At 46.3% G+C, this 23,100-nt stretch overlaps 7 protein-coding genes across 7 annotated transcripts; 3 read left to right on the forward strand and 4 right to left on the reverse strand.

Annotated features, from left to right (window-relative positions):
- Positions 1 to 483: 483 nt before the first annotated feature.
- Positions 484 to 1,401, forward strand: SETTUDRAFT_75612 (uncharacterized protein; the record flags this gene model as incomplete). Its single annotated transcript, XM_008028243.1, has 2 exons — positions 484 to 660; positions 820 to 1,401. Coding segments are annotated over 2 exons (759 nt in total), but the record flags the coding sequence as incomplete, so codon positions are not given.
- Positions 1,402 to 7,048: 5,647 nt separating this feature from the next.
- Positions 7,049 to 8,407, forward strand: SETTUDRAFT_110863 (uncharacterized protein; the record flags this gene model as incomplete). The annotated part of the gene is made up of 2 exons (XM_008028293.1): positions 7,049 to 7,461; positions 7,516 to 8,407. 2 exons carry the CDS (start codon positions 7,049 to 7,051, stop codon positions 8,405 to 8,407), a joined length of 1,305 nt encoding a protein of 434 aa, XP_008026484.1.
- A 1,276-nt stretch (positions 8,408 to 9,683) lies between these two features.
- Positions 9,684 to 11,147, reverse strand: SETTUDRAFT_39941 (uncharacterized protein; the record flags this gene model as incomplete). The annotated part of the gene is made up of 1 exon (XM_008028219.1): positions 9,684 to 11,147. The coding sequence occupies one exon, from the start codon at positions 11,145 to 11,147 to the stop codon at positions 9,684 to 9,686; it is 1,464 nt and encodes a 487-aa protein (XP_008026410.1).
- A 380-nt stretch (positions 11,148 to 11,527) lies between these two features.
- Positions 11,528 to 12,031, reverse strand: SETTUDRAFT_39942 (uncharacterized protein; the record flags this gene model as incomplete). The annotated part of the gene is made up of 1 exon (XM_008028220.1): positions 11,528 to 12,031. One exon carries the CDS (start codon positions 12,029 to 12,031, stop codon positions 11,528 to 11,530), a length of 504 nt encoding a protein of 167 aa, XP_008026411.1.
- A 192-nt stretch (positions 12,032 to 12,223) lies between these two features.
- SETTUDRAFT_110804 (uncharacterized protein) lies at positions 12,224 to 13,462 on the reverse strand (the record flags this gene model as incomplete). The annotated part of the gene is made up of 4 exons (XM_008028294.1): positions 12,224 to 12,470; positions 12,509 to 13,123; positions 13,171 to 13,245; positions 13,278 to 13,462. 4 exons carry the CDS (start codon positions 13,460 to 13,462, stop codon positions 12,224 to 12,226), a joined length of 1,122 nt encoding a protein of 373 aa, XP_008026485.1.
- A 1,154-nt stretch (positions 13,463 to 14,616) lies between these two features.
- Positions 14,617 to 15,877, reverse strand: SETTUDRAFT_39944 (uncharacterized protein; the record flags this gene model as incomplete). The annotated part of the gene is made up of 4 exons (XM_008028221.1): positions 14,617 to 14,985; positions 15,051 to 15,664; positions 15,729 to 15,783; positions 15,848 to 15,877. The coding sequence occupies 4 exons, from the start codon at positions 15,875 to 15,877 to the stop codon at positions 14,617 to 14,619; spliced, it is 1,068 nt and encodes a 355-aa protein (XP_008026412.1).
- Positions 15,878 to 16,583: 706 nt separating this feature from the next.
- On the forward strand, positions 16,584 to 18,203 carry SETTUDRAFT_39945 (uncharacterized protein; the record flags this gene model as incomplete). The annotated part of the gene is made up of 3 exons (XM_008028222.1): positions 16,584 to 16,655; positions 16,708 to 17,411; positions 17,459 to 18,203. The coding sequence occupies 3 exons, from the start codon at positions 16,584 to 16,586 to the stop codon at positions 18,201 to 18,203; spliced, it is 1,521 nt and encodes a 506-aa protein (XP_008026413.1).
- Positions 18,204 to 23,100: the final 4,897 nt, after the last annotated feature.

A 23,100-nucleotide genomic window follows, 5' to 3' on the forward strand; every position in this document is an offset into this window, starting at 1 on the left:
AGGTACCGTGGGCTCCTGCTGCCCTTGGGTAGCCTGGGTTCCATTACTCGCCATTATGGTAATCTTATTCGAGCGACCTGTTGGTTAATTCCTCCACACCGAATCGATGGTGGTCAAAGTGTTACACGGGGTTGGGCTATACTTCTCTAAGCTTCGATCCGGGTTAGGGCGAGGCGAGTCCAAGCGTAAGTCCGCGTGAGGGTTTAGCGATTGCGATGAGGAAAAGAGTTATGGAAGTTAACCAGAGGTAAAACCTTCAATTCTATAAGGATAGAATAACTAGTATCAATCTGTAAGCCCAGAAGTACTATGTATAGTCACGTGGTTACTCACTGACTAATAACACTGTATTTAAACTTGCTGCTATGATGATACACACGAGAATACACAATACTTCTTACACCCTCAACTGCTTACAGTTATGAGCCCGGCCTAATCCGCATATTTTCTCAATCAATTGACTACCTACCCACCTATACTATCATGTCGACGCACACTGTTCGTTCGGATATCATCCTTCAAGGACAGAATAACTGGGAGCTTTGGATCTTCATCGTCAAGCGTATTGCCGAAGCAGGAGACGTATGGGAATACATTGATCCCAACAAACCAGCCAATCCTCTGCAAAAGCCTGTCCAGCCTACTAGGCCAGCGCCCACTGTCAATGCCGACGGATCTCCTGCAACTCTACCATCTCAGCAAGACTTACTGCAGTACAACCAGGATCGCAGTAGCTACTACAAAGAAATCAAAGAATACAGACGTCTTAGAGATAAGTTAGGCTAAGTTGAAGCTCACATTACTAAGACAATTCAACAGGAGCTGCTATATCATATCAAAGACAAGGCAACAGTCTACGACCAAATCAAGACGCTACAAGAACTCTACTCTCCTACCACCTCTGATATGGAGTATCGAGTGCAGAAAGACTATGAAGCAGCAAAGGTTCTTCATGCTAGACGGGCAAATGTCGAAGACTGGTGCAGCGAGTTCCTTACTGCATATAGTAGAGCAAAGCAACTTGACCTGCCTGAAGTACACGGATTCAGAGCACACAAAGATCTTCTTCGCGCCATTAAGCAAGTTGATGCCGCATACGCCGCCAGCGCGTCGCTCGACATATTCAAAGCTGAGGAGAACTGGAACTCAGATCGCAGCAAGCCAATACCCCATCAGTCTCAACTTCCTACTGTTATTGCCGAGTACCTGCGCTATTACCGTACCACCTACTCAAGAAAGGTGAATATCCATGGAGGTGCTTTTGGAGCGACGATAAGTGGCCAGCCGTCTCCATATGTCAACAAGAAACGATCAAGAGACGAAGCAACTAAGCCAACAAAGCCCTGCCTATGTGGCGACAGTCATTTCTGGGGCCAATGTCCATACATTGATACAGCACTCCAGCAACGAGGATTCGTCGTAGACCCTGAAAAAGCCAAGAAGATTGCTGACTTTGAGACTAAGGATAGTCGTGGGGTACTAAGCAAGATTCGGGAAAAGAATCGACGCTTTAAGAAGTATAAGGCCAGGGGCGGCAGCAAGTATAGCAAAGCGTCAGACTCCGATTCGATAGAAATTGACGCAGGAGACCCACTAGCTGGTAATTCCCCGCACGAAGCATATGCCGTCTTCTTTTCCGCGTTCAACAACCAGAGAGTAGCTCAACAATATCCACTCGCCCACTCATGGACGCTAGATCCAGCCACCGATATTCATATCTGCAACAACCTTGCAGAGTTTGAGTGGAAATCTCCAGCAGCTGACGACGACATCGTCCTCGCAGGAGGAACTGAGACGAAAATCGAGGCATGGGGTGAAGTCAAGCTGCCTCTATCAACACCAAGTGGCATCAAGACAACGACGCTGAAGCGCGTGGCTCTGATCCAATCCTTCTTCACCAGCCTTGTCTCGCTATCACGCCTATCCTCATCAGATATCCACTTCGACTCAGGAAGAAACGTCCTTTATAGAGCTGTCAACAACACTCGTGAAGACGCTGCAAGTCTTACTCGTCTAGGAGGCCATTGGCTAGTAGTGCATCGTACTCAGCCTCCACCAATCCAATCTACTCAACATGCAGCCTTCGCAACCAATCAACGCAGGCCTCAGTACTCAGCTCAACCCCTCAAACCTCGAGTACTCACCAAGCCTCAGCTCCATGTCCTTATGGCACATGCGGGCAGTGATGCTATCGACCACCTAGCAGAAAATGTTCGAGGCATCCACCAATCACCTGCTAGCCTCGCACCACGTACGATAGACTGCGAAGAGTGCTCACAGAATAAAGCCCATCAGATCATCTCTCGTCGCATGGGACATGAGATTGGCGCGTCTCGCCCATTTGAGACAGTTGCAATCGACATCATCAAGCTCGACGCTATAGGCTACAATGGACATCGATATATATTCCATGCCTTTGACCTATACACCAAGTTCAACTTCGTATACTCGATTCCAAAACGCGATAAAGAAACTCTGCTTGAAGTGATCACTCGATTAGATCGTACAATCAAACGGGAGTTCAATACTACTGTCACATTCATAATAGCCGACGACGAACGAGGCTATGGACTGACAGACGACTCAGCGCGAGCATACTGTCAGCAAGAAGGAATTAGATTCCAAATCAGGGCTCCACATACGAAAGAGCAGAACGGCTCTGCAGAAAGATCAGGCAAGACTCTAATTGACTGCTCACGATCCATGCTAAGCACGTCAAAACTACCACTCCATCTTGCTCCAGAGACGTACGTCACTGCAGGCTATCTACTTAACCGTACGCCTACGCGATCAATCAGCTGGAAAACACCATTTGAAATAGCGTACTGCAAGAAGCCTTCAATAGCTCATCTTAAAATATATGGCTGCCGAGCATACGCACTACGCACGCAGATACCGCGAGGTGATAAGCTCACTCCTCGTGCTTTGATAGGCTACCTTGTTGGCTATGATGCTTCAAATATCTACAGAATCTGGATACCAAAAGCAAAGAGCAAAGCACATCAAGGCAAGGTTATTCGTACACGTGATGTAACATTCAGAGAGGACATGTTCTACCAAGCTTTCGATAGTCAAGATCCACTACTACAAGGCGAAGAGATACAAGAGGTTATACATACAATCCATATGCCACCACTGCAGAATCCAGAAGAGTCTTCTGAAGAAGAGCACGAAGGCGCTACAACAGCAGCCAGCCAGGATATAGATATACCGACTTCGTCTACACAAAGAACTGAAAAACCTCATGAGGACCACGACACAGGACACCGATCTCTCCCTACACCAGCTGTAACAGTTACTCCAGATCCAGAAAATCACTTAGAATATCACCAAGCCTTACCAGCTGCAGCTAGCCACAGTTCTACACCTACTCCAGAAACACAGCCATCTACTCGCACTTCAAGAAAACGAAAGCGACGCGACTCAATAGAACAATCAGTGGACACAAATGCTGCGGCAAATCGCGAACTTATCGACGGCAATCTACGCCATTCACATATACTGCCAGAAGGAGCAGCAAGATCTAGGAAGCCCACACGCAAAAGCAGCAGCTTCTTCGTCCATAAGTACTGGTCCACGTTCGTGGCAGCATCTATCACAGCTCCAAAGACACGGTTTCACCACTCAACGCTACCTCCTGAGCCACGTTTCTACCAAGACGTTATGAAGCTCCCTGCCGTACATAAGCAAGGCTTTATAGCAGCAATGCAACGCGAGATCTTAGATATTAAGCGCAAGGACACGTATAAGACTATATCCTGGAAGGATTTCAACACTCAAGACACTGAAATCCTGCCGCTTATATGGGTGTTCAAATATAAGCTTGATAATGAGGGATACCTAGTCAAATATAAAGCCAGACTCTGTGTTCGAGGCGATCTTCAAGCCACAGCTGAAGACACGTACGCTGCAACTTTAGCTACACGCATCTTTCGAGGACTTATGGCTATTGCAGCATACTTCAACCTTGAAATACGCCAATACGACGCAGTCAACGCATTCACCAATGCTCAACTCAATACACCTGTTTACTGTCACCCACCAGAAGGCTTCTCTGATCCTGAGCATCTGTGGGAGCTACGCAGAGCCCTCTATGGTCTTAAAGCCTCGCCACTACTATGGTATAAAGAGCTCACAAAGACACTTAAAGAACTAGGTCTTCAAGAAGTCAAAGAGGCACCTTGTCTTTGGCGAAATGAAAAGCTAGTTGTCTTCTTTTATGTTGATGATATAGTTGTACTCGCGCGTCCAGCCCATACAGCAGCACTTGACGACTTTGAGCGTAAGCTACTACGTCGATATGAGATCCGATCGCTTGGAGAACTATCCACCTTCTGTGGAATACAAACACGCCGCGACAGATCAACTGGATCTATCTGGCTATCACAGTCAGCGTATCTCGACAAGCTCAGCGCCAAATATCCATCAACAAAGTCGTTCAAGCGGCCTCCAGCCACTCCTCTCCCTCTAGAGGAACTACTCCCTTCAGACCAGCCAAGAAATGACGCGAATATACACAGATACGCGCAGCTAGTTGGATCAATTGGCTACGTTGCAACTGCCACACGGCCTGATGTATCAAAAGCGCATTCAAAGCTGGCTGAATTTCTCACCAATCCTTCACAACAGCATATCAATGCTGCTTATCAAACGCTCAGCTATCTATACTCTACCAAGGATCGGGCACTGTACTATAATGCCTCCATCTCTACCGACACAGCACACATCGAAGATCATCAAGAACCAGACTTCTATGGTGCTACAGATGCTTCGTACGCCGACCACAAGGCCACAAGGAAGAGCTCGCAAGGCTACATCTTCTTCCTGTTTGGCGGCCCGATCGACTGGAAGGCGACACTACAACGATGTGTCACAAAATCAACCACTGAAGCTGAACTGATCGCCGCCTCGTCTGCAGGCACAGAGCTGCTATGGTGGTGGAGACTGTTCAAGGAGATTGAATTTGATCCAGGCAATAAGCAGATACTGTACTGCGACAACCAACAGACGATACGGCTGATTACAGCAGCTACACCACGACTTAAGACGTCGCTTAGGCACGTCGACATACACCATCACTGGCTCCGTCAAGAAGCACAAGCTCACAACTTCAACCTTACATATATACCAACCAACGTTCAACCCGCTGATGGACTTACCAAGCTACTGCCTCGTCAGAGACACGAAAATTCGGTATCACTTTTACATTTCAATATATTTCCCACTACACTAGCTATAGCTACATAGTGCAGTACTCTTCCTGGTTTTTCCTATATGGTTTTTACAGGTTTAACGAGGCTGTACGCTTACAAAGCTCTTTCTTTTAATATCAAGGCACACTACTGAACTCCACACAAGAACAAGAAGCAGTCAGGACCTCAGCGCTAGCTCTAGGAGACGTCCGACTACTGGGGACGCCCATAGTACAGAGCGAGATCCACCTACACCGCGACGGCGGACGATCCCCACCTGGCACTGCTCCAATACAAGCGGTTACCCACCGCACTCATGCAAGCAGCCCTACCCGTATACAGAGCAGGGGGTGGCCTACGATCACATCAGCTTCAACATGCGTTCGAATCTGAGGGAGGTGTGTAAGCCCAGAAGTACTATGTATAGTCACGTGGTTACTCACTGACTAATAACACTGTATTTAAACTTGCTGCTATGATGATACACACGAGAATACACAATACTTCTTACACCCTCAACTGCTTACACAATCTGTGTAAGAGACGAACTATTCTGAGTTGACCACAACGAGTGTAATAATGAAATCCAACCCATTCTTATACCCATTGCTTCATATCCTAGTGCTCCCCATTCTCCCCTGGAAGCCTGTTTCCATAGGAGCAGTGGGAGCACAATTCTCCCAAGGCCTCCCGTTCTCCCTTCCTTGGCGGGAGCACGGCTCTTGGCGGGAGCACTCATCACGTGACCTCGGGCCCCGCGATGTCATTACCTTCTGACGTGGACGTGGTTGGCTTCCAACCTCGCCGTCCCTTGTCAAGGAGAGAGTCCTTCTTGTTACCTGTAACAATACTCTTCGCTAAGAAGAAGAATAGCAGTATAAGGCTGTGCGTCGATTATAGGGGCCTGAATAAGATAACTATCAAGAACAGGCATCCCCTACCTCTAATTGTAGAGTCTTGTTACAAGTAACAAGAAGGATTCTCTCCTTGACAGGGACGACGAGGTTGAAGGCCAACCACGTCCACGTCAGAAGGTAATGACCAGCGCGGGGCGTTAGTCACGTGATCTGCCATCACAGGTGGAGCATGCCATCAGTGATGGCAGTGCAGAACACTGATGGCAGGACTGAAGGCAATGGGTATAAGAATGTGTTGGATCTCATTATTACACTCGTTGTGGTCAACTCAGAATAGTTCATCTTCTACACAGATTGATACTAGTTATTCTATCCTTATAGAATTGAAGGTTTCATCTTCGGTTAACTTCCATAACTCTTTTCCTTATCGCAATCGTCGAAACCCTCACGCGGACTTACGCTTGGACTCGCCTCGCCCTAACCCGGATCGAAGCTTAGAGAAGTATAGCCCAACCCCGTGTAACAAGTCTCTAGATAGATTAGCATAGGCTAAGTACTATACTAAACTTAATATGCGAGAAGCTTACTAACTTACGATAGGAAGCAACTAAACAAAACTCAAAGATTCTCCAGTAACTAGCTATTTCTTAGATCGACTTATCTCTGATAAGGATTGTCGTGGTATTGGGCTTAGCTGTTGATTGTCTCGTCGACGTTAATCGTCTCTTCAACAACACCCGCCTGTAGGCTTATGCATAATCCCACTCGAACGTGGTAGCGAGCATGCCGAGAGCCCTGCTTTCAAAACGCGTCTTGATTGACTCTTTCTTGGAAGGCGTCTATCCGGCGATAGCAGGGTTCAGCTACGCACATGACCTCGATCCACTTGTTCGCGTTGCCCCACTAACAGCAAATTTTGTTCGCGTCATCGCTCTATCATCGAACCAAACTTCTGAACGTCGTTTGAACTACATTTGCGCTATTTTCACTGTCTTTAAGATGGCGGATCCAATCAGCGCAGCATCGGGGATTATCACGCTAGTTACCTTCGGTGTTAAGTCGAGCTCTACGCTGTATCAGACCTTCAAAGAATTCAACAATCATCACAAACATGTGAGGGAACTGAAAGCAGAATTAGACGCGCTGAGTTTAGTGTTAGCGTCTTTACACCAGGTTATCCTAGATAATGAGGCAGACTTCACACTTCTAAGACTTCCTCTCTTCAGATGTGGAAGTGCTTGTCTAGAGTTCAATATGGTCGTCAAGGATGCCACTAAGCAATCTCATAGTTCTCTAGCAAGTTTTCGAGATTGGGCAAAACTGAAATATCTGGGCGACGACATCGAAGGGTTCAAAGCCCTACTGGCAGGATACAAGTCTACAATCACCATCGCTCTCTGTGATGCGAACTTGTAAGTAAACCTTACCATTTTGCGAATAACTAGGACTAATCTTTTACATAATAGGCGAAAAGCTACGATCACAGCCAAAGCACTGGACGAATATCAAGAGCTGATACAAAATACCGTGTCAGATCTCGAAGATAACCTACAAAGGATCAACGACAAGCTACAAACTCTTGTTGCTGGTAGTTCAAGCTCTTGTGAGACGAACTTGGACCAACAAGAGATCCAGCTCGAGCGTGATAGCATACAGAGATGTCTTGATATATGCGCCGAAATGTCATCGCATATTGAAAAAGGGCAGTCCACTGTGTCTCAAAGCATGCTCACATTTGCAGAAGAGTATGGCAGTCGGATCGACATTAACAGCTCTGTCAATTCAGCCCAACGAGCCACAATCACCGTCCTGGATGATTGTAAGGAGAGGCTTACCTATACGTCGTCGCAGCTTAGGGTGCATCTTATGGATGTTCTTCGCCGTTTAGACGCTTTCCAGGGGCAGACCTTTGTCCATCCAGACTCCAACGAACAAAACAAGTTGCGAGAAGAAATAAACAGCATCAAACGGAGCTTAGCAGTTTGTGCTAAGGCTTCTGAAGACGCATCCACAGAGCGAGTTGACATGTTCGATGAAGTGCCACCTAGAGAAGATAGTCTCCAAGTTATCGTGCCAACAGTTAGGAATTTGATGAATTCCCGACGAGTTTCGGCCGATTCAAGGTCTCAACTGCAGTCGAAGACTATTATACACGACCCGGTACTTTCTTTAAGTTTGCCATTGCTCGTGGACAAAATTTTGCGAAAATTGAATTTCCCAGTCCTGGTGCCCGTAGTGGGTGAAGGAAGAACTCGTGTCTATTGGACATCAGTATGCTACAATGTACTGTTCCTTGAACGACATACTGATATATATACTAGAGTGGCAAGTGCATGTTCGATGACTATGTTGAGCTAGATCCTGGCGCTGCATTCGAGCTTCAGACAGCACTGCAAAAGCGATATACACTTCCAGACCAGGCTGGACTTAGCAGAAAAGCAACGCCTGGATTTGTCCAGCGATTTCTCAACGTTTTGCGTCAGGAAAATGCAGGCCAACAGCAGCCACGCTCGAATCCTGAACTAGGAGAGCACGAGTCGCAGGTGCCTTCTTGTGAGCTTGCTCCAATTGCTAATGTTTGGGCATCTGGGAGAGGATGTGAAAATCCAGAACAAGTAGCTATTCGCTTGATGCTTTGTGTGGATGATAGAAGAGCAAAAACAACACTGAAGCAGGAAGTGCTCCGGAACATAAGCGATGATCGTGAGCTATTTATCTATCTGCGAAACCAATATTTCATGAAACGCAGTTGGTTTTCCCTGCGAAGCATCGGAACTCTGTCTTTAGCCCAGGTAGGCCTCCGAGAACAAATACATCTACGCAGAAATTGAATCCTTGCTAGTTTGAAGTTAATTACAGCAATGCCACCAATGTATACCGCCATGAAGACGTATGCGGAATCACTACTGATGAGCACCTCGATCGAGATCTTGGGTTCTACTGTCTCTGTATTCCACCAGAAGAAATAGTAGGGGATGATAAAGAGTATCTCTGCGCTCCAGCTCCAAAGTCATGGAAGCGACGTTTAGTGCCTGTATTAGGCCCTACGATGTTGAAGGGAGATTTTCTCAACCCTCACTTGATCGCGACTGGCCAAAGAACAACTCTTCATCAGCTACCAAAACGACAGCTCCAGGGAGAGCTCAAAGCGACTCCGGACCACTTAGCGACTGGATGGGGCCTCCACATTGAGGAAGACTGGCATTGGCCAACGATCTACTGTTGCTTCGTCATAATCATCTTTTTTAGCTTGATCTTTGGCATAGTCTGGTCAATAACAAGGAAGGACATCCAGGGTGCATTTGCTGTTTCGGGGTTTGCACTTACTCTAGGAGCCATCTTTTTGGGATACATGGGTATACCAAGATGTTGAGGTCTTGACTCGAAATCTGGGCGATGCGGTACCTGAAGCCAATGATGTAAATGAGAGAGGAACGAACTGGCGGCCAGAATATGGTTGAGGTAGGACACTCAAGTCCCAGCCTGTTGCAAGTGACTTAAATAGTTAGTCTGAGCTAGGTAAAGCCACGTTCTGACGCTTGATAACGATATCGTTCTATAAGCTTAGAGCGAACCAGAGGGCCTGCACCTCTGGTTATAAAAATTTGCACTGACTAACTAGTGAATGTGTGTACTAGACGTCAAGCTTCATCCTCTGCGCAGCCTCTCCCTCGAGCCTATGCTGCAACCCTCGCACATACCCAATGAAGCCATCTAACTCATCTGGCCTTGCTTCCTTTGGAGTCTGGCCTTGAAGATCTTCTATCAGTTCTTGTACCTCGGCACTATTTGACGCTACATTCGTGGTGTAGTCTTCGACCGTTTTGGATTGTTGCTCAAGATAGCCGATGATGCTGTGAATCGCCCATTTTGCTTTTTCCTTAGAATTGATATCTTTCAATTCTTGAAAAACATTATCAACAATTTTTATGGCAACTTCGAACTTGGTATGCGATAGGCTGACTAGCAGCGAGTGCTTTAGAGCCAGAGCATGTCCTTTGTAAGTAGCCACCTCCTTTGTTGCCTCATTTGCAATCTTCTTCTGCTCCTTCATCATCTCTAAAGCCTTAGTGGTAATCTCTTGTTGCTTTCGAATCTCGTCTCTGAGTCGCGCCTGGTTCGCAACAAGCTGCGCAATCTCAGCCTCGTGTTTGGCGATAGTTTTCGTGTATCCTTCGTCCCGCTCTGTCTTCTGTAAATTTGCTACCAGTCTTTTTAGACTAGAAATAGTTTGCGTCTGATTTGCATCCTCGCGCTTGTAGAAGTCATTCGAAATGCGGAGGTCCTCTGCTTCGGCAAGTGAAAGCTGGCATTCATGCTGAAGTTGCATTTCTCTCTTGATAGCCTCGTTCAGTTGCTTCTCTGTTTCTCGGCACTTTTGTAATTCCTCCTCAGCATCCTTGATCTTCTTTTGCAAGCCTCCTTTTTCCCTCTTAGCCATACTAAGAGCGCGCGCGTTCTTTCCCGCCTTCGAGCAAAGCACAATGTTTGTCTCGGCAAGTTTGCGATTCAAATCGTTCCGAGTCTCGATCATTGTAGAAGATCTGATGCAAATCTGCTTCAGACGAGCTCTGTGATCCTCAAGGGCATGCTTGAGGTTGTTGTTCTGGATCTCCTTCAACAAAACAGTCGACTTGATTTCCATAATCTTCTGTATGAGGTCCTTTTTCTGTTCATCACTTGTATTACTAGCCTTAAAGTTGTTCAAGGCATTGTGATGAAGATCCCTTGTGCTGGAGCTGAGGTTTGCCGCTTCCTGGCTCCATTGGTGACCCGACCAGCTTCCGGCGGCGATTTCCCGTTCATAATACTCGGTCGTCTGCCTACATGCTAGCTTTGCTTGCTCTGATTCTTGTTCGACACGAGCTATGTAACTTTGTAGAAAGTAGTTATAGTGGTGGAGGTTGTTAATCGTCTCAGTAGCTGAGCAGATCTCGATAGCTTGGGCTTGAAACGTATGTTGGAATATATTGTTCAGCGAACGCGCTTCAAAAAGTTGGTCCTGAGTTTCTTGTACCTGGCCGAGAAGTCTTTGATTTTGGTTCTTCAACTCAGCGTTCTCCCGGTTCACAGACGCTATGATTTCGGCGGGCTCCATGTTGAAGAATTCGCTCGTACTGGATCTGGTTGGATAATGTATAGTATATTGCTCGTTTGTGGGGGTTAGGATCAGTGGATTCCACAAAAGATGGAATAAGAATTTGTTAATTTATGTGGGATAAACCTTTATCTTGTGGTTTAGTAATTAGAAGCTTAGACCTAGGCCAGAGAAAATTAGGCAACTAAATTTGGCGTTGAGCCAGTGGTGAAAGGTCTGCATAGTACCCTGCCCAGTCAACGCCACAGCACTTGCTTCAGTGGCCGCCAAGGGGGCAAAGCCTGGACAGCCGTTGACGTGTTCATACTGCCCAGCTAACTAATGTGCATAGACGATAGTGGCATTTTCAACATTGAAAGTAGCTATTATACGCGCGTTCTCTAGCGTCGCGAGTTGATTGCGGACCTTCTTTTCTTTATACCTCTTACTAATGCTAAGAATACAGGAGTGCTTGAAATTACAGCCTTGCGTATATCATCTAACACCCCTTGTTCATCTGCGACGTTGAGTACACTGGTTCCTGCTAGTCTCCTCTGAACCCAGTACTGTGCAAGCCTCACAATGGCATTCTCTGGTCGGCCACGCCGAGAGTTGTACTGCTGCAGAGTCCCCTGGGACACGTCCTGCCATGTATTATCTCTCAAGATGGTTGGGGACTGAGCCTGAGAACTTGCAAGGTCAGTATCTTCTAGCGTCGCTAAGTCCTTAGCTGGAGTTTCGAGTTGCCCAGTTTCTTCGCAAAATTTTCGACTAAGAGATAAGAAAGCCTTTGCAATAGCGGCATTGGCTTCACATAGCTTCCAGATGTGTGGTACAAGCGACTCAGTAGATGCTTGGCTGATAGTCTGTAGCGCAGCTCTGATGTTAGAGGTGTTATTCGCCATACCAATAGATCAGAATGGGGGGCTGTGGAGTCTGCGTGTTCCTGATATGGGATGAATATATACTCTGGGACATTGCATTTAGATGCGTTATTATGAGGTGCAATCTCCATGCAGCAGACTAGAAAAAAAAGACCCTACATCGCAAGAAGTGGCTGAAAATATACTTGGATCTGACTTTCTATTCAGGACTACTTATGCCAGGTTACACACTCCAATTAGCTCCACTGATGAGACCTGGTTTTCCAGTAACCAGAGCTTATTCAAAGCCCGAAGATCCTGAGTTAAGGTTCGATGACCGGGCTGAAACTCGGATAATCTTTTGATAGTGCGGCGACGAAGGGTTTCCATAACCTCATCTGTAAGTTCTGTTCGCTTAGCAATCAATGGATAAATTGCAGAGGAACGAATAGCTCGAAAAATTAAGACTGTTTTGAATTGCCTAGAGATTATCAGTATCAGGAATAGCCTATGAGTGACGGAGTAACTTGCGTGTGCATTTTGCTTATAGGATTGCTCAGCATTACTGAGCTATCACTTGTGCTTTGGTATATCTCGTATGTGCTGTCAGAAGCTGCACCGACACGGTCAAAGGAAACAAAACTTGAGAGAGCGTATTTCTCCCAATAAAGAAGGACTCTGAGAATGCCTTGCTGGCCTTCCGACAACTCATTTTCGGTGGAGTGGACAGTGGAGTGCAGTGCATATCGCATAATGTCCAGGTATGGCCTCAATAACTCAGCCATACCCTCAGAGAATTCTGCTCGTAGCGAAGCTAAGAGAGGGTCAGTTGATGGGGGTTCTGTACCATTCCAGGTCAATTGTGAGGTCAGATTCTTTCTCCATACTTCCAGCATCGCAATCTGCCTGTTTGCGAGTTCCTCAAGCGCACACAGGTCCTTTTCATCTATTTCCCTCGTTGTTGGGAAATGTGGACGCGCGAAATCACGCAGAGCATTAAGTAGAATTCGGAGGGATACTCTCGTCCAGTAAACACTTTCAGAAAACTGTCCCTCACTTCCCTCTGGAAGTAATGTGTTCCAGTGATCGGGAAAAGGATTAGAGGAGATTAAACTGCAGCAATTATTGATACCGCTAGAAAGGGAATTAAAAGAGTACAAACACTTGTATCAGCAACTTACCATGCCAGATCCTGATAAATCCAGAAACTCCTTTTTGTTTCTTCAGAGATAGAGGTACTGCTTCGTTCTGTTAGCCTAAACTTGTATATAGTTATAACTACACTTACTTCCTGACAACGTCTCTGTATATGTCGCGAGCGATGCAAAGGTGCGCCAAGCTATCTTGAAGCATTCCGTTTTGATTCGTATATAGTGCGGCCAGGGTTAAGGCCTGCGCAACGGGGATATTACACTCTCCAAGTTTACACCTGAGGATGTCTTTCGCGTAAGAGTAATATACTTGGCCTGGCATGGTCCTTGAGTGTTCCGTATCGTCGGCAATCGGTTGACAGCTGCCCAATGCGAAAAGGAGGAGTACCTGGACATTCCTTACACACGAGTTGATAATCCCTTTTTGCACTGCTGGATCATCGATAAATTCGTTGCACATTTGCTGAGGTTTGTCAAAAACTGGATGCAGGGCATGCACATTCTCAACATAAGACTTGGAAAGCCGATGTAGTTCGTTGCGCGCGAACGCTTCTACTCCATATCCTTGTCTAGGGTCAAGTGGAATGGAATATGAGGGGGAATGCCCTCTGTTGAGCCCTTCCAATTCGCCGCGTATACCGCGAAGCTGCTCGACCACAGTAGCAACAGTATTATGCAACCTGTTTAAAGATCTTTGCTGTCTATAAAGGTTAAAAAGAAACGGTAAGTCCACTAATAGTGACATACTTGGATGGTTTTGTGTTCTGGTACACGCAGAATATGCCGTTATGATGGCATCCCTCGCATGGATCAGCTCCATCGCATCTTATCTTGCGACTGCGGCATTCATTGCAAGCTTTTGAAACTCGAGTCCTAGAAATTCTAGATGATTCCTCGTTGGCGGAACTTGTGTTCTGGTCTTGGGCGTCCGGAGCAGGAAGATAGTCCATCTCGCTGAGAAACTGAGGCTATGATAGAGCCAAACTGTGAAAGTTGTGAGGGGAAATACTTAGGGGGTAGCAACTGATGATGGCCAAGATTCCTAGAAACCTGGAGCAACTGCGACTTATAAAAGTGGAAGCTAATGTCAGCACGTATGCAAGGGCAGATAACCGGAGCTATCAAACAAAGTTCAGCACCAATCGGTTGAATGGAATAGCAATTGGCTCTGCATTCACTACCCACATCAGTAGGGATACGCCACCTTTCTCCACATCACATTCCTCTTGCCTCAACCATTTGTCACGCTAATGCTTCTCAACGGGATGCTTGGGACGAGATATGCCGGCATTTTGCCTCAATAGTTGCAATCACGACATAATGATGTTGATATTTAGGCATAATTTGCTTGCGGCGATTGAAAATATCCCCTTTCTAATGTAGTTGGAAGACACCCGCATAGGATGGCATTGACGAGATGATGATGAAAAGATGCGCTATGATGATGAGGAAACTACGATCGTATTACAGGGCGGTCTACATAGAGAGAAAGTTGTGAACTTGGGCTTGAAGCATAGGACAGCATTCATCCAACGGAAGCTCTTTGCCTACTTCAATTGGCAAGGAATCCGATAGGGTACCAGAATAAACTGGGAATGGAACCTCCATGCGCTTTTCCTCGAATTTCAACAACTCCTCGTAGGTATGTTCACCAACTATGTATCGTAGTTGGTTCACGACGCGCACGTGCAGCTGAAGCGCGCCAAGATCCACTCTCTGTAAGAGAATTATAGTGTCCGACCGGGTTGCGACAAGCACCCCGTGGCCACGAACACCTTCGGAAGTCGAGTAGAAAGACTCTACAGCTATAATTGCAGTGATATCTTCGGGAAGAACAGTATTTGTCTAAGAGAAGGCGCTGGCGTAAGTATGTGGCCGGAAGCAGCAAACTTAGTGGTAAGCTAACTTACTGTTGATGTTGAATCGTTAGCAACTGAATCATACCCGTTTTTAGTACTGATACCTTCTGTCGACGGATAGAGAGAGGTCGGTTTTGGGTTTGATGTGCTAGACTGACGACTGGACTTAGACTTTCTCAGGGTCGGAATACATGCAAAGATGTATGATCGCAGACGTTTTACGAAAGTTTCGGGGCTGGACTGTATAGAATCAGTTCTCAAATCCAAAGGTGAATGCCTTATAGTTCCTACCATGATTATACCCTGAATTGGCCTACAACATTTCGCATCAAGCTCTTCGATCCTTTTGACTGCATCTTTGTGTATTTCCGAAGAATCGAAATCTTCTTGGAGGAATTCTTCAGTGGTGTATATTACTTCTTCGTCTACTTCTCGTATTGTAGTGGTAGGTCCAAAGGGTTGCGAGATAGTTACATGGACACAGTGGATACCGCGATCACACCAAACGCGATGAATGGCTCTGATATCTAGCCTCAAGGCAGGCGGTTGCTTGTATTCGATGTAAATACGTTCGGGGGCGTCACCGTGCTTCTGCAAATGGAACACATATGGCTGATGGCAGGGGAACTGTCGTGGGCAATGTCTGCATTGGAAGACCCCCTCCGCTATAATATGTTAGCTTCTAAGTCTTCTCAGGTCGCGAGCATAGTTCAAAGAGAAAAAGCTTACGGCTAGCTGCGGCGTCAAGGCCCTTTATGGATGGCTGTTGGTACGAGATCTTAGGCTAGAAAGTTAGTTCCTTTCCTATTTTTTGAAGTTTAGACTAAGAATAATGATAAGCTACGTACCTGGGACACGCCTGCAGAAGCTTCAACCATTCTGACAACAAATCAGATTAGTAATAAGGCGTGGTTTGCACTCTTGCTGCAGGAAGGCAACCGGTCAGAATGCAAGGGCGGTAAGACAACGGATGAAGGACTTCTCAGCCTCGCAGGAAGGGTATATGATATATGCGTACTTCAGCCACTAGATCGTCGGCATACTTTCGGCAGTTAATTCACACGCGGAAAGGCCCTTCCAGAGGACTGGTTTCAACCTGGGTCGTTCGTGACAGAGCTGATGGAGAAGGGTGTGGATACGCAACATTCACGGCAGAATTCTGCTAGTCTAGCAAGGGCTTAACTGCATCCCGGGATTGGCACGACAAGTTAGCGGAAGTGGGGTCTATCACGGTTGATCTAAGGCGTCTACTGTATAAAAGCAATTCTTGTAGCGTTCAGACAGCACAGGGAACCCTGTTGGACAGCCCCTGATCGTTTCACGAGCAGATGCCCAATCAAGCAATTGGCTGCATTGACTAAGGCTTTGTAGATGGGGCGCGTACAGCGACTAAACCGGCAGTAGTGCAGCTCGCTTGGGGTGGATACGATCTACGAGATAATTATCCTTGCCGGATGTGAGGTACTAGACCCACCAGGTCCAAAAGTAATTTAGGTTTCAAGGGAAGAATCCCCTATTGAAACCCAAACTCCTCTGGTATCCTTTTTTGCCATTACACCAGCGACTCTGAGTGCTCTACCGGAGATGGCGCTCTGTAGAACAGACTTGATGAACCTCCTGGAGTTGTACACACCGTCTGATATCATCAAAGACTCAGTAAGTAGGAAGCTTGCGAAGAAGTGCTGCCAGTTAGCTTATTCAGAACCAGAACTTGCTTTCCTCTTTTCGTCGGTTCTTCCAACGAGGAACTCGTCTCGAGTGTTGTGAGCTTTTACCAGAAAGCTTCAGGCCTCAGAGCAAATTTACATGCGTTCAGGATCCCCTGACCCCGTGCCAAGCCTCCATTGGAGCTACGTCACAATCACACTCGCCATGTCATGCTCGCTTATCAGAGAAAGCCACCAAGCCTCGTAAGGTTGCCGACGTGCGTTTAAGCGATGGTACCAAACTGCGAAGATCTTCAAAACCCTCGAAGCTGTATTTCGAAGCTCTCAAAATATCCCAAAAGCGCAAAGACAGACTCTGTAGGGTCGCTGAACGTATTGCTAAAATCGAAGCACATAGAGACTATAGTGGAATCGAGCCATTTCGATCTCCTACCCCGAAAGATTCTTTTGAGACAGCAAAAAGAATGTACCAGGAACTAGCAGGTCCTTCGCGAGAAAACGTTGCCATATCGCATCGCATCTACTATCTCTACTTCGCTGATGCAGTGGATCGGTGTGAAATATCGCTTTCAGGTTCTTCTGTGGGACGAAGCATGAAATCGCTCGCTCTTGACAAGCTTGCCAAGGACCTCAATGTCGAGCGGCCAAGTGTAGCTAGCATGTACACAATAGGCTGCAAATACCTTACTTGCATGGAGGCAGGAGGTCCGGGTTCTTTGTTTTCTATTGATGGCGCCAAGTCTGAGTGAGTACAACTACAGGTAGTTCTCGGTGCACGCTAACATCGTATAGTATGGAAAAATGTAATGACGAAGATTTTAGAATGCTGTTCGAGTATCGAAAGAATATCACTCCAGATCTAGAACAGCAATCGAGGATCCTCGACTTTGGGATCGTACAAGATCTTATTTGCGGTCTTCAAGCTCAAGGTGTGGACAATGCCGATATTGCGGGAGGCCGTACAAGATTGATAAGGATGATTCACAAATACGTCAACACTGGAATCTTCCTCCGTCATGGCAAGATAGTCCCAAAAGAACACCGTGGAGACGGGGACTATAGTGACGTGGGCGATAACTCCATCCATGACAATCCGTCAAAATCACCGCCGACACAAGAACATACAGATACCGACAGACAGATGGGTACCTTTTCCAGTCTCACACCCAGTATGCATCAAGTAACCTATCATCAACTTGTCGAGATTAGTCCAGCAGATGTCGCTGTACCGATAGACGATTCTCAGATTATTGATCCAATCTATGTCAATCAATCTATGGAGGCGCATACATATGAAAAAAACATAGAGAGATCCATCAAACGCTGCAAACAAGACGAAACCCATCCAGGTCTTGAAATAACCAAAGCAGCTGTTGCTTTAAAATCTATGTCACCACCAACAGAATTCCAGCAAGGAAGTACTAGTTTGAACGATTCCGATTGTTCTACAGACATAGAAGAATGGTTACAAGAATTTGGAAACATAGATCCGTCGAATGGAATGCAATACGTCGTTCGATTGCTTGGGCAGTGGTAGCGATTTCGACACCCTCAGGCAAGCTCAGCAACCTGCGGCGGTGACAGAGGGAACACAAGCAGCTGGAACTCTACCGGGTCTGGCTCGAAGCAGACATCTGGCATTATCAGATGCATTCCTGACATGAACTTCGTTACAGTTCGAGAGCCTTCTACGTCTCTTGCCCAGGATATCAATTTCGCCTCCTTGAACGTCGAGGGATCTCCTATTGCTTTAAGAATGCCCACGTGATTAGCCTTCATACGAAGTGTGCCAGATGTACAGAGGAGAAATTCAGGCAACTTGACAGGAGTTTGCACGGTTGCCCATCCGACAGCAGCTTGGATTTCAGTTTTCTTGTAACATGTATCAGAATTTGTAAGATTCTCAGTCTATCAGGCACGTACTCTGGTATAGATCTCTTTGATCATCTCCGCACATTCGTCTCGTGGAAAATCGTGTGTGAACAAAATCGTACTCGTTTCAGGTACCGGCACACGCCTTTTGCCAAGTAGGACTAATGAAGCGGCAATCTCATCTAACCGGGGCGTCGAATCGAGAACGATGTGTGTAGGCATTTGATTGTAGACTAGGAGTGTAATTCATGAAGTGATTCTGTAAAATAAAGATCGAGAGAGGAGTGAGATTGTAGGTCAAATGTTATTGACAGGTGGGGCTTAAGAAACGGATGCATCACGCTATTCATATCACATGAGGAGCCAAGTAGGCATTTCTCGCTAGGCTGCTATCGGCAATTTCTTTCCATGTCGCTTACATAAGCCAACGCCTTTTTCTTCGTTACACCTGCTGCCAAAAATTGGATATTTTCTCTTTGGTCTCAACGGCTGTTGAAGTTATCCAACCCCAATGTACGTTTTTCTTCTGCAGTAGCGTCACGCAGAACACTATTGATATCTGTCGGGTTTGATTGGGGGTTATGCGTGCTGCCGTTTGTTGCAGCTTGGTCGTTGCGCGTGCCATTAGTTGGTGCAACGTTTTGGTGGCCTTGCTGATTAGCGAAATTCGTGTTATTTGATGGTGTAGACATGATGGTTTAATCCTAAAGGACTGTCAAAACTTAGCCGTGTACTCAAAAGGATGCAGTTGCTCTCTCTCACTTGAGCTATCACAAATAGAAACATGCGTACTAACAACCCCACTGCAATCAGGAATACGTTTAGAGAACGCGTACCTACAATGAATGTCGCAAAAACACGACACGTGAAGGATATCAGCACACGTTGTAGTACCGCGAAAAGAGACTACAAAGCAGGGACGCCGAAGGTATTGAAGATAATAAGGAGAAACAGGCTGAGCAAAGGAAATGCGCTAAGCAAGGTGAGGGATGATGGTTCTCACATATTGAGAAAACCGAGATCAACTGCAGTACTTTATACCAACATCTACGATCCTGTCGGTGTTTGATCTACAACTACGCGTCCTATGCTGTTACGGATCAGTCAGTCTGTGAAAGCACCATGTAATACACCGAGACCCACGCTTTGACCCGCCACAACAATACCTGTATACATATCTGCAAGAGCTGAGGGATCCATGTAGCTAATGCGATGTTCACCGTGCTCTGCATTAAAAGAGTAAAAGAATGAGTTTTAGTTGCGGGCAAACGATAGTAAGGTTAGGTATTCTCACTGCAGAGGTATATTCATGGTGAAATCGAGGCTGCAAATTGCAAGCGCGGAAGCTAGTGTATTTGAGTTTTGGAATGGCAAAATGCAGTTGTAGAAACCTTTGTGATGGAATATCGAGAACAGATACTCCGATAGAGCCCAGCAACCAATTTCTATAGAGCTTGTAGCGAACAAAGAATATACTTTGCAAGCGTGTATTACCTGCTATTACAAAGATTTCGCCATAGCTCACGTGCAATTTTTTGCGCAGTAAATGTTAAGGACACAGCCCAAAGCTCCACATACCGACTTTACAACTAAGTCTCTACATATTCATTAAGTGAAGAAAGGAACTGCTGGCAAAACATAGCTTTTCCCTAGTGGATGTTGGTTTTTGAGGTACAGAGGTTACATGTCCATGAGGCCTTAGAGGTCAGCTGGGCATTCACATTCCACTGAATACTCAAGTCTTAACATTAAAGCACATACGACATTAAATCCAATTTTGGTTCATTTCGATGAGTAAGAGAGCGTTCAACTTGTGTCTACCCTGAAATGTTGGCCAACAAAGAGGGAAACATGGACTTTACGCTCACGTGATAAGACCCCGCGCTAATGGTGGGGCAGGCGAGTCGACGGCGAAATGTGGGTAGCGTGGTACTGGGCTGAAATCGGGCTCCAAAACGACCACGACACCCAGTGGACATCGCACTGTGAGTACGTGCTCTGCCCAGCTCCATCCCGAGTCACTTCACTTATCATCTGTCAAAAAGCCACTCACCGCGTTCATGTAATCATTATCAAGTCACTCTGGCAACTTCCCTTCAAGCTGACACCCAGGCAGACAATTCCTCAATCTCGTCGGCGCATCGAGCACCTTTAACGAAACTATTAACAACAAGAAGCTCATCTTGTCGTTATTACGGATAACTTCACAGCTTACGATGGTCACGTTTTGTGAGGAGATCTCCTTGGACCTCGCGGAGGATGATGCAAAACTAAAAGCAATAGCCGAAGAGCGAGTGTGTTGCCCCATCTACACTGATCGAACATACATGAAGCTGATAGTGCGAGTAACAGTTGGGAGGTGATAAGTCTTCCTTCGAAATCACACCATGGATTGACTATTACACAAAAATCGTACCAAAACATTCTGAAGATCGTCTCATCGTGTTCAAGCCACCGAAAACATCCCCTCTGATCGGATGCATACGGGTTCGAGATAAGGACAACACAAAGAGAACATTATGGGATGTTGTAAGCAAAGACAGGCATTATATAGGGCTAGTACCCGCAGGGTGTCAATTCGAAGCTATGGTGGTGGACGCAAAGATAATCACACCGACGTAGGTAGGGGAAGTTTGCGCAGGTTATATCGCTCTCCCATCTCGATTGCGTCTTCGCGTGGTATTGTATGCAAGATCGAGCTGACACGATCTTCCGTTGGGATCGTCATGATGATTTCACCCAGAGTGTGGTTTTCCCAAATTACTTCGAATACTTCACGAGGTACCTCGAATGCAGTTTCTATCCCAAGACTCCGACTTACGTTTGTTTTCGTACCTGATGTATGCTTAACAAAACAACCATCCGTACAAATATCATATGCTTACCTGCTGACGTCCTAAGGCCGCTCTCTACCTGTCCTGAAGGAATGACGTTGCTGCTATCAAGGTGCGGAGCGTCGTTACAAGCTTTTGAATTAATGCCAGCCTCATGGATCGGCCACTCCAACATTTCTGTGCGAAGGCGCTTCGGGGCCTCGCCATACTCTAGCTCTTGGTACTCTGTATTAACGATGAGTCAACTTGTCAATGCATGGTGTAATGGGATATACTTCGTTTGAATTCGCTTCCTTTGCCTGCACCAGCTGTCACAGCAATCTGAAATTCAGTACGGTGGATCCATCCAGGTGGCAGCCAACTCTGCGCATACAAAGGGGCGATTTCCATAAGACAATCAAATGTGTTCTGATCCAGTCTCATGATGCCGAGGGGAGTATAAGATGCTGCAAGAAACAGAAACGTCTCTATATGGATATGAGACAAGCTTCTGAGTCGCTCCGAAACCGGTTCTGTTCCTGAGTTGTATATCGCTCTTGTCATCTTTTGTATCCTGCTTTTGAGAGGCGCAAAGCGCTTCGCGTTACCGTTTTCATTAGGGTCAGCACTCTGCAACAACTCCGCAGTTTTTGCGAGCACATGAAGTACTTCGAGCTCATGCGTTAACTGTGCAGTTTTCTCTTTCAGTTTTTGTAAATCCTTTGAGTGAATCTTGGTGGTCCGCACTTGCTGTCCAAGAAGGTCGAGGTTCGTATAGAGATGGTCGATTTGCATTGTGGCGAACAAGTGGGGATGGCGGCGTGAGTTGAAATGGGGTAATATCGATTGTTTATTGCTGAATATCTGCTGATCTGTGAGCACAAATTGCAATTTTAGGATGACAATGCGAATAGGAAATGCAATTGAATGAACCCATTTGCGGAAACAAACGATTTACGAATTGCAATCATAAAACTTGCAGCGCCAAGGTAACAAACTTGGAATTTGCAATATGGATTGAACCAATGAGATCCATAAGCCTACAAGCTAGGCTAACAGCCTTTATCCCTTTCTGTCCCGTCAAGCTCCGCGGAACCGCGAAACGCGATATTGTGGTGGGTCATACGTCGCATGTTGACCAATCCTTTCTTACTCCGGCGGATGATCATGCGCCGTGGCGGTATCGCGAAACAACACGTTTTGCCAAGGCATGTAGCACAGCATGCTTACATCAAGATAAACTAGGCACAGTATCAATCATCATTTGTACAGAGAGAAATGCCTCGCGCATTGCGTCGAACAAGGCTTTTCGGTATTTATTGATAAGGTTTCGGGCACTCCAATACGGAATATCCAGCGATTCCCGTCTTCGATCACACATGAGTTACTGCCACATACCTACCTCCAGCTACAAATGCTCCAATGCAAAAGTACCTTGTGTCTATAACCTTGATTGTATGCGTATATAGTTCTTGTTTAATAATGTACTAGCTTAATAGACATAGACGCAATCTGAAGACACGTCAGACAAATGTCAGCTAGCTCTGGAGCGACAGGGGTATGCAGCGTGTGCGAGCATGCCAACAACGAGCACAACTACTACACATGCGAAGCCTATGGCTGTCGAAAGAAATTTAAGGTTTGCCAAGCAGGCGGTCATCAAGGCTTGAGGAATGAATATGCGCTTTGCAAGTGGTGTATCGACCATCCATACGAGTGCTCCATGATCGATGCAAAGGGGATCACGCG

The sequence above is a fragment of the Exserohilum turcica genome, assembly GCF_000359705.1.
Source record: "Exserohilum turcica Et28A unplaced genomic scaffold SETTUscaffold_23, whole genome shotgun sequence".
Lineage (NCBI taxonomy): Eukaryota > Fungi > Ascomycota > Dothideomycetes > Pleosporales > Pleosporaceae > Exserohilum > Exserohilum turcicum.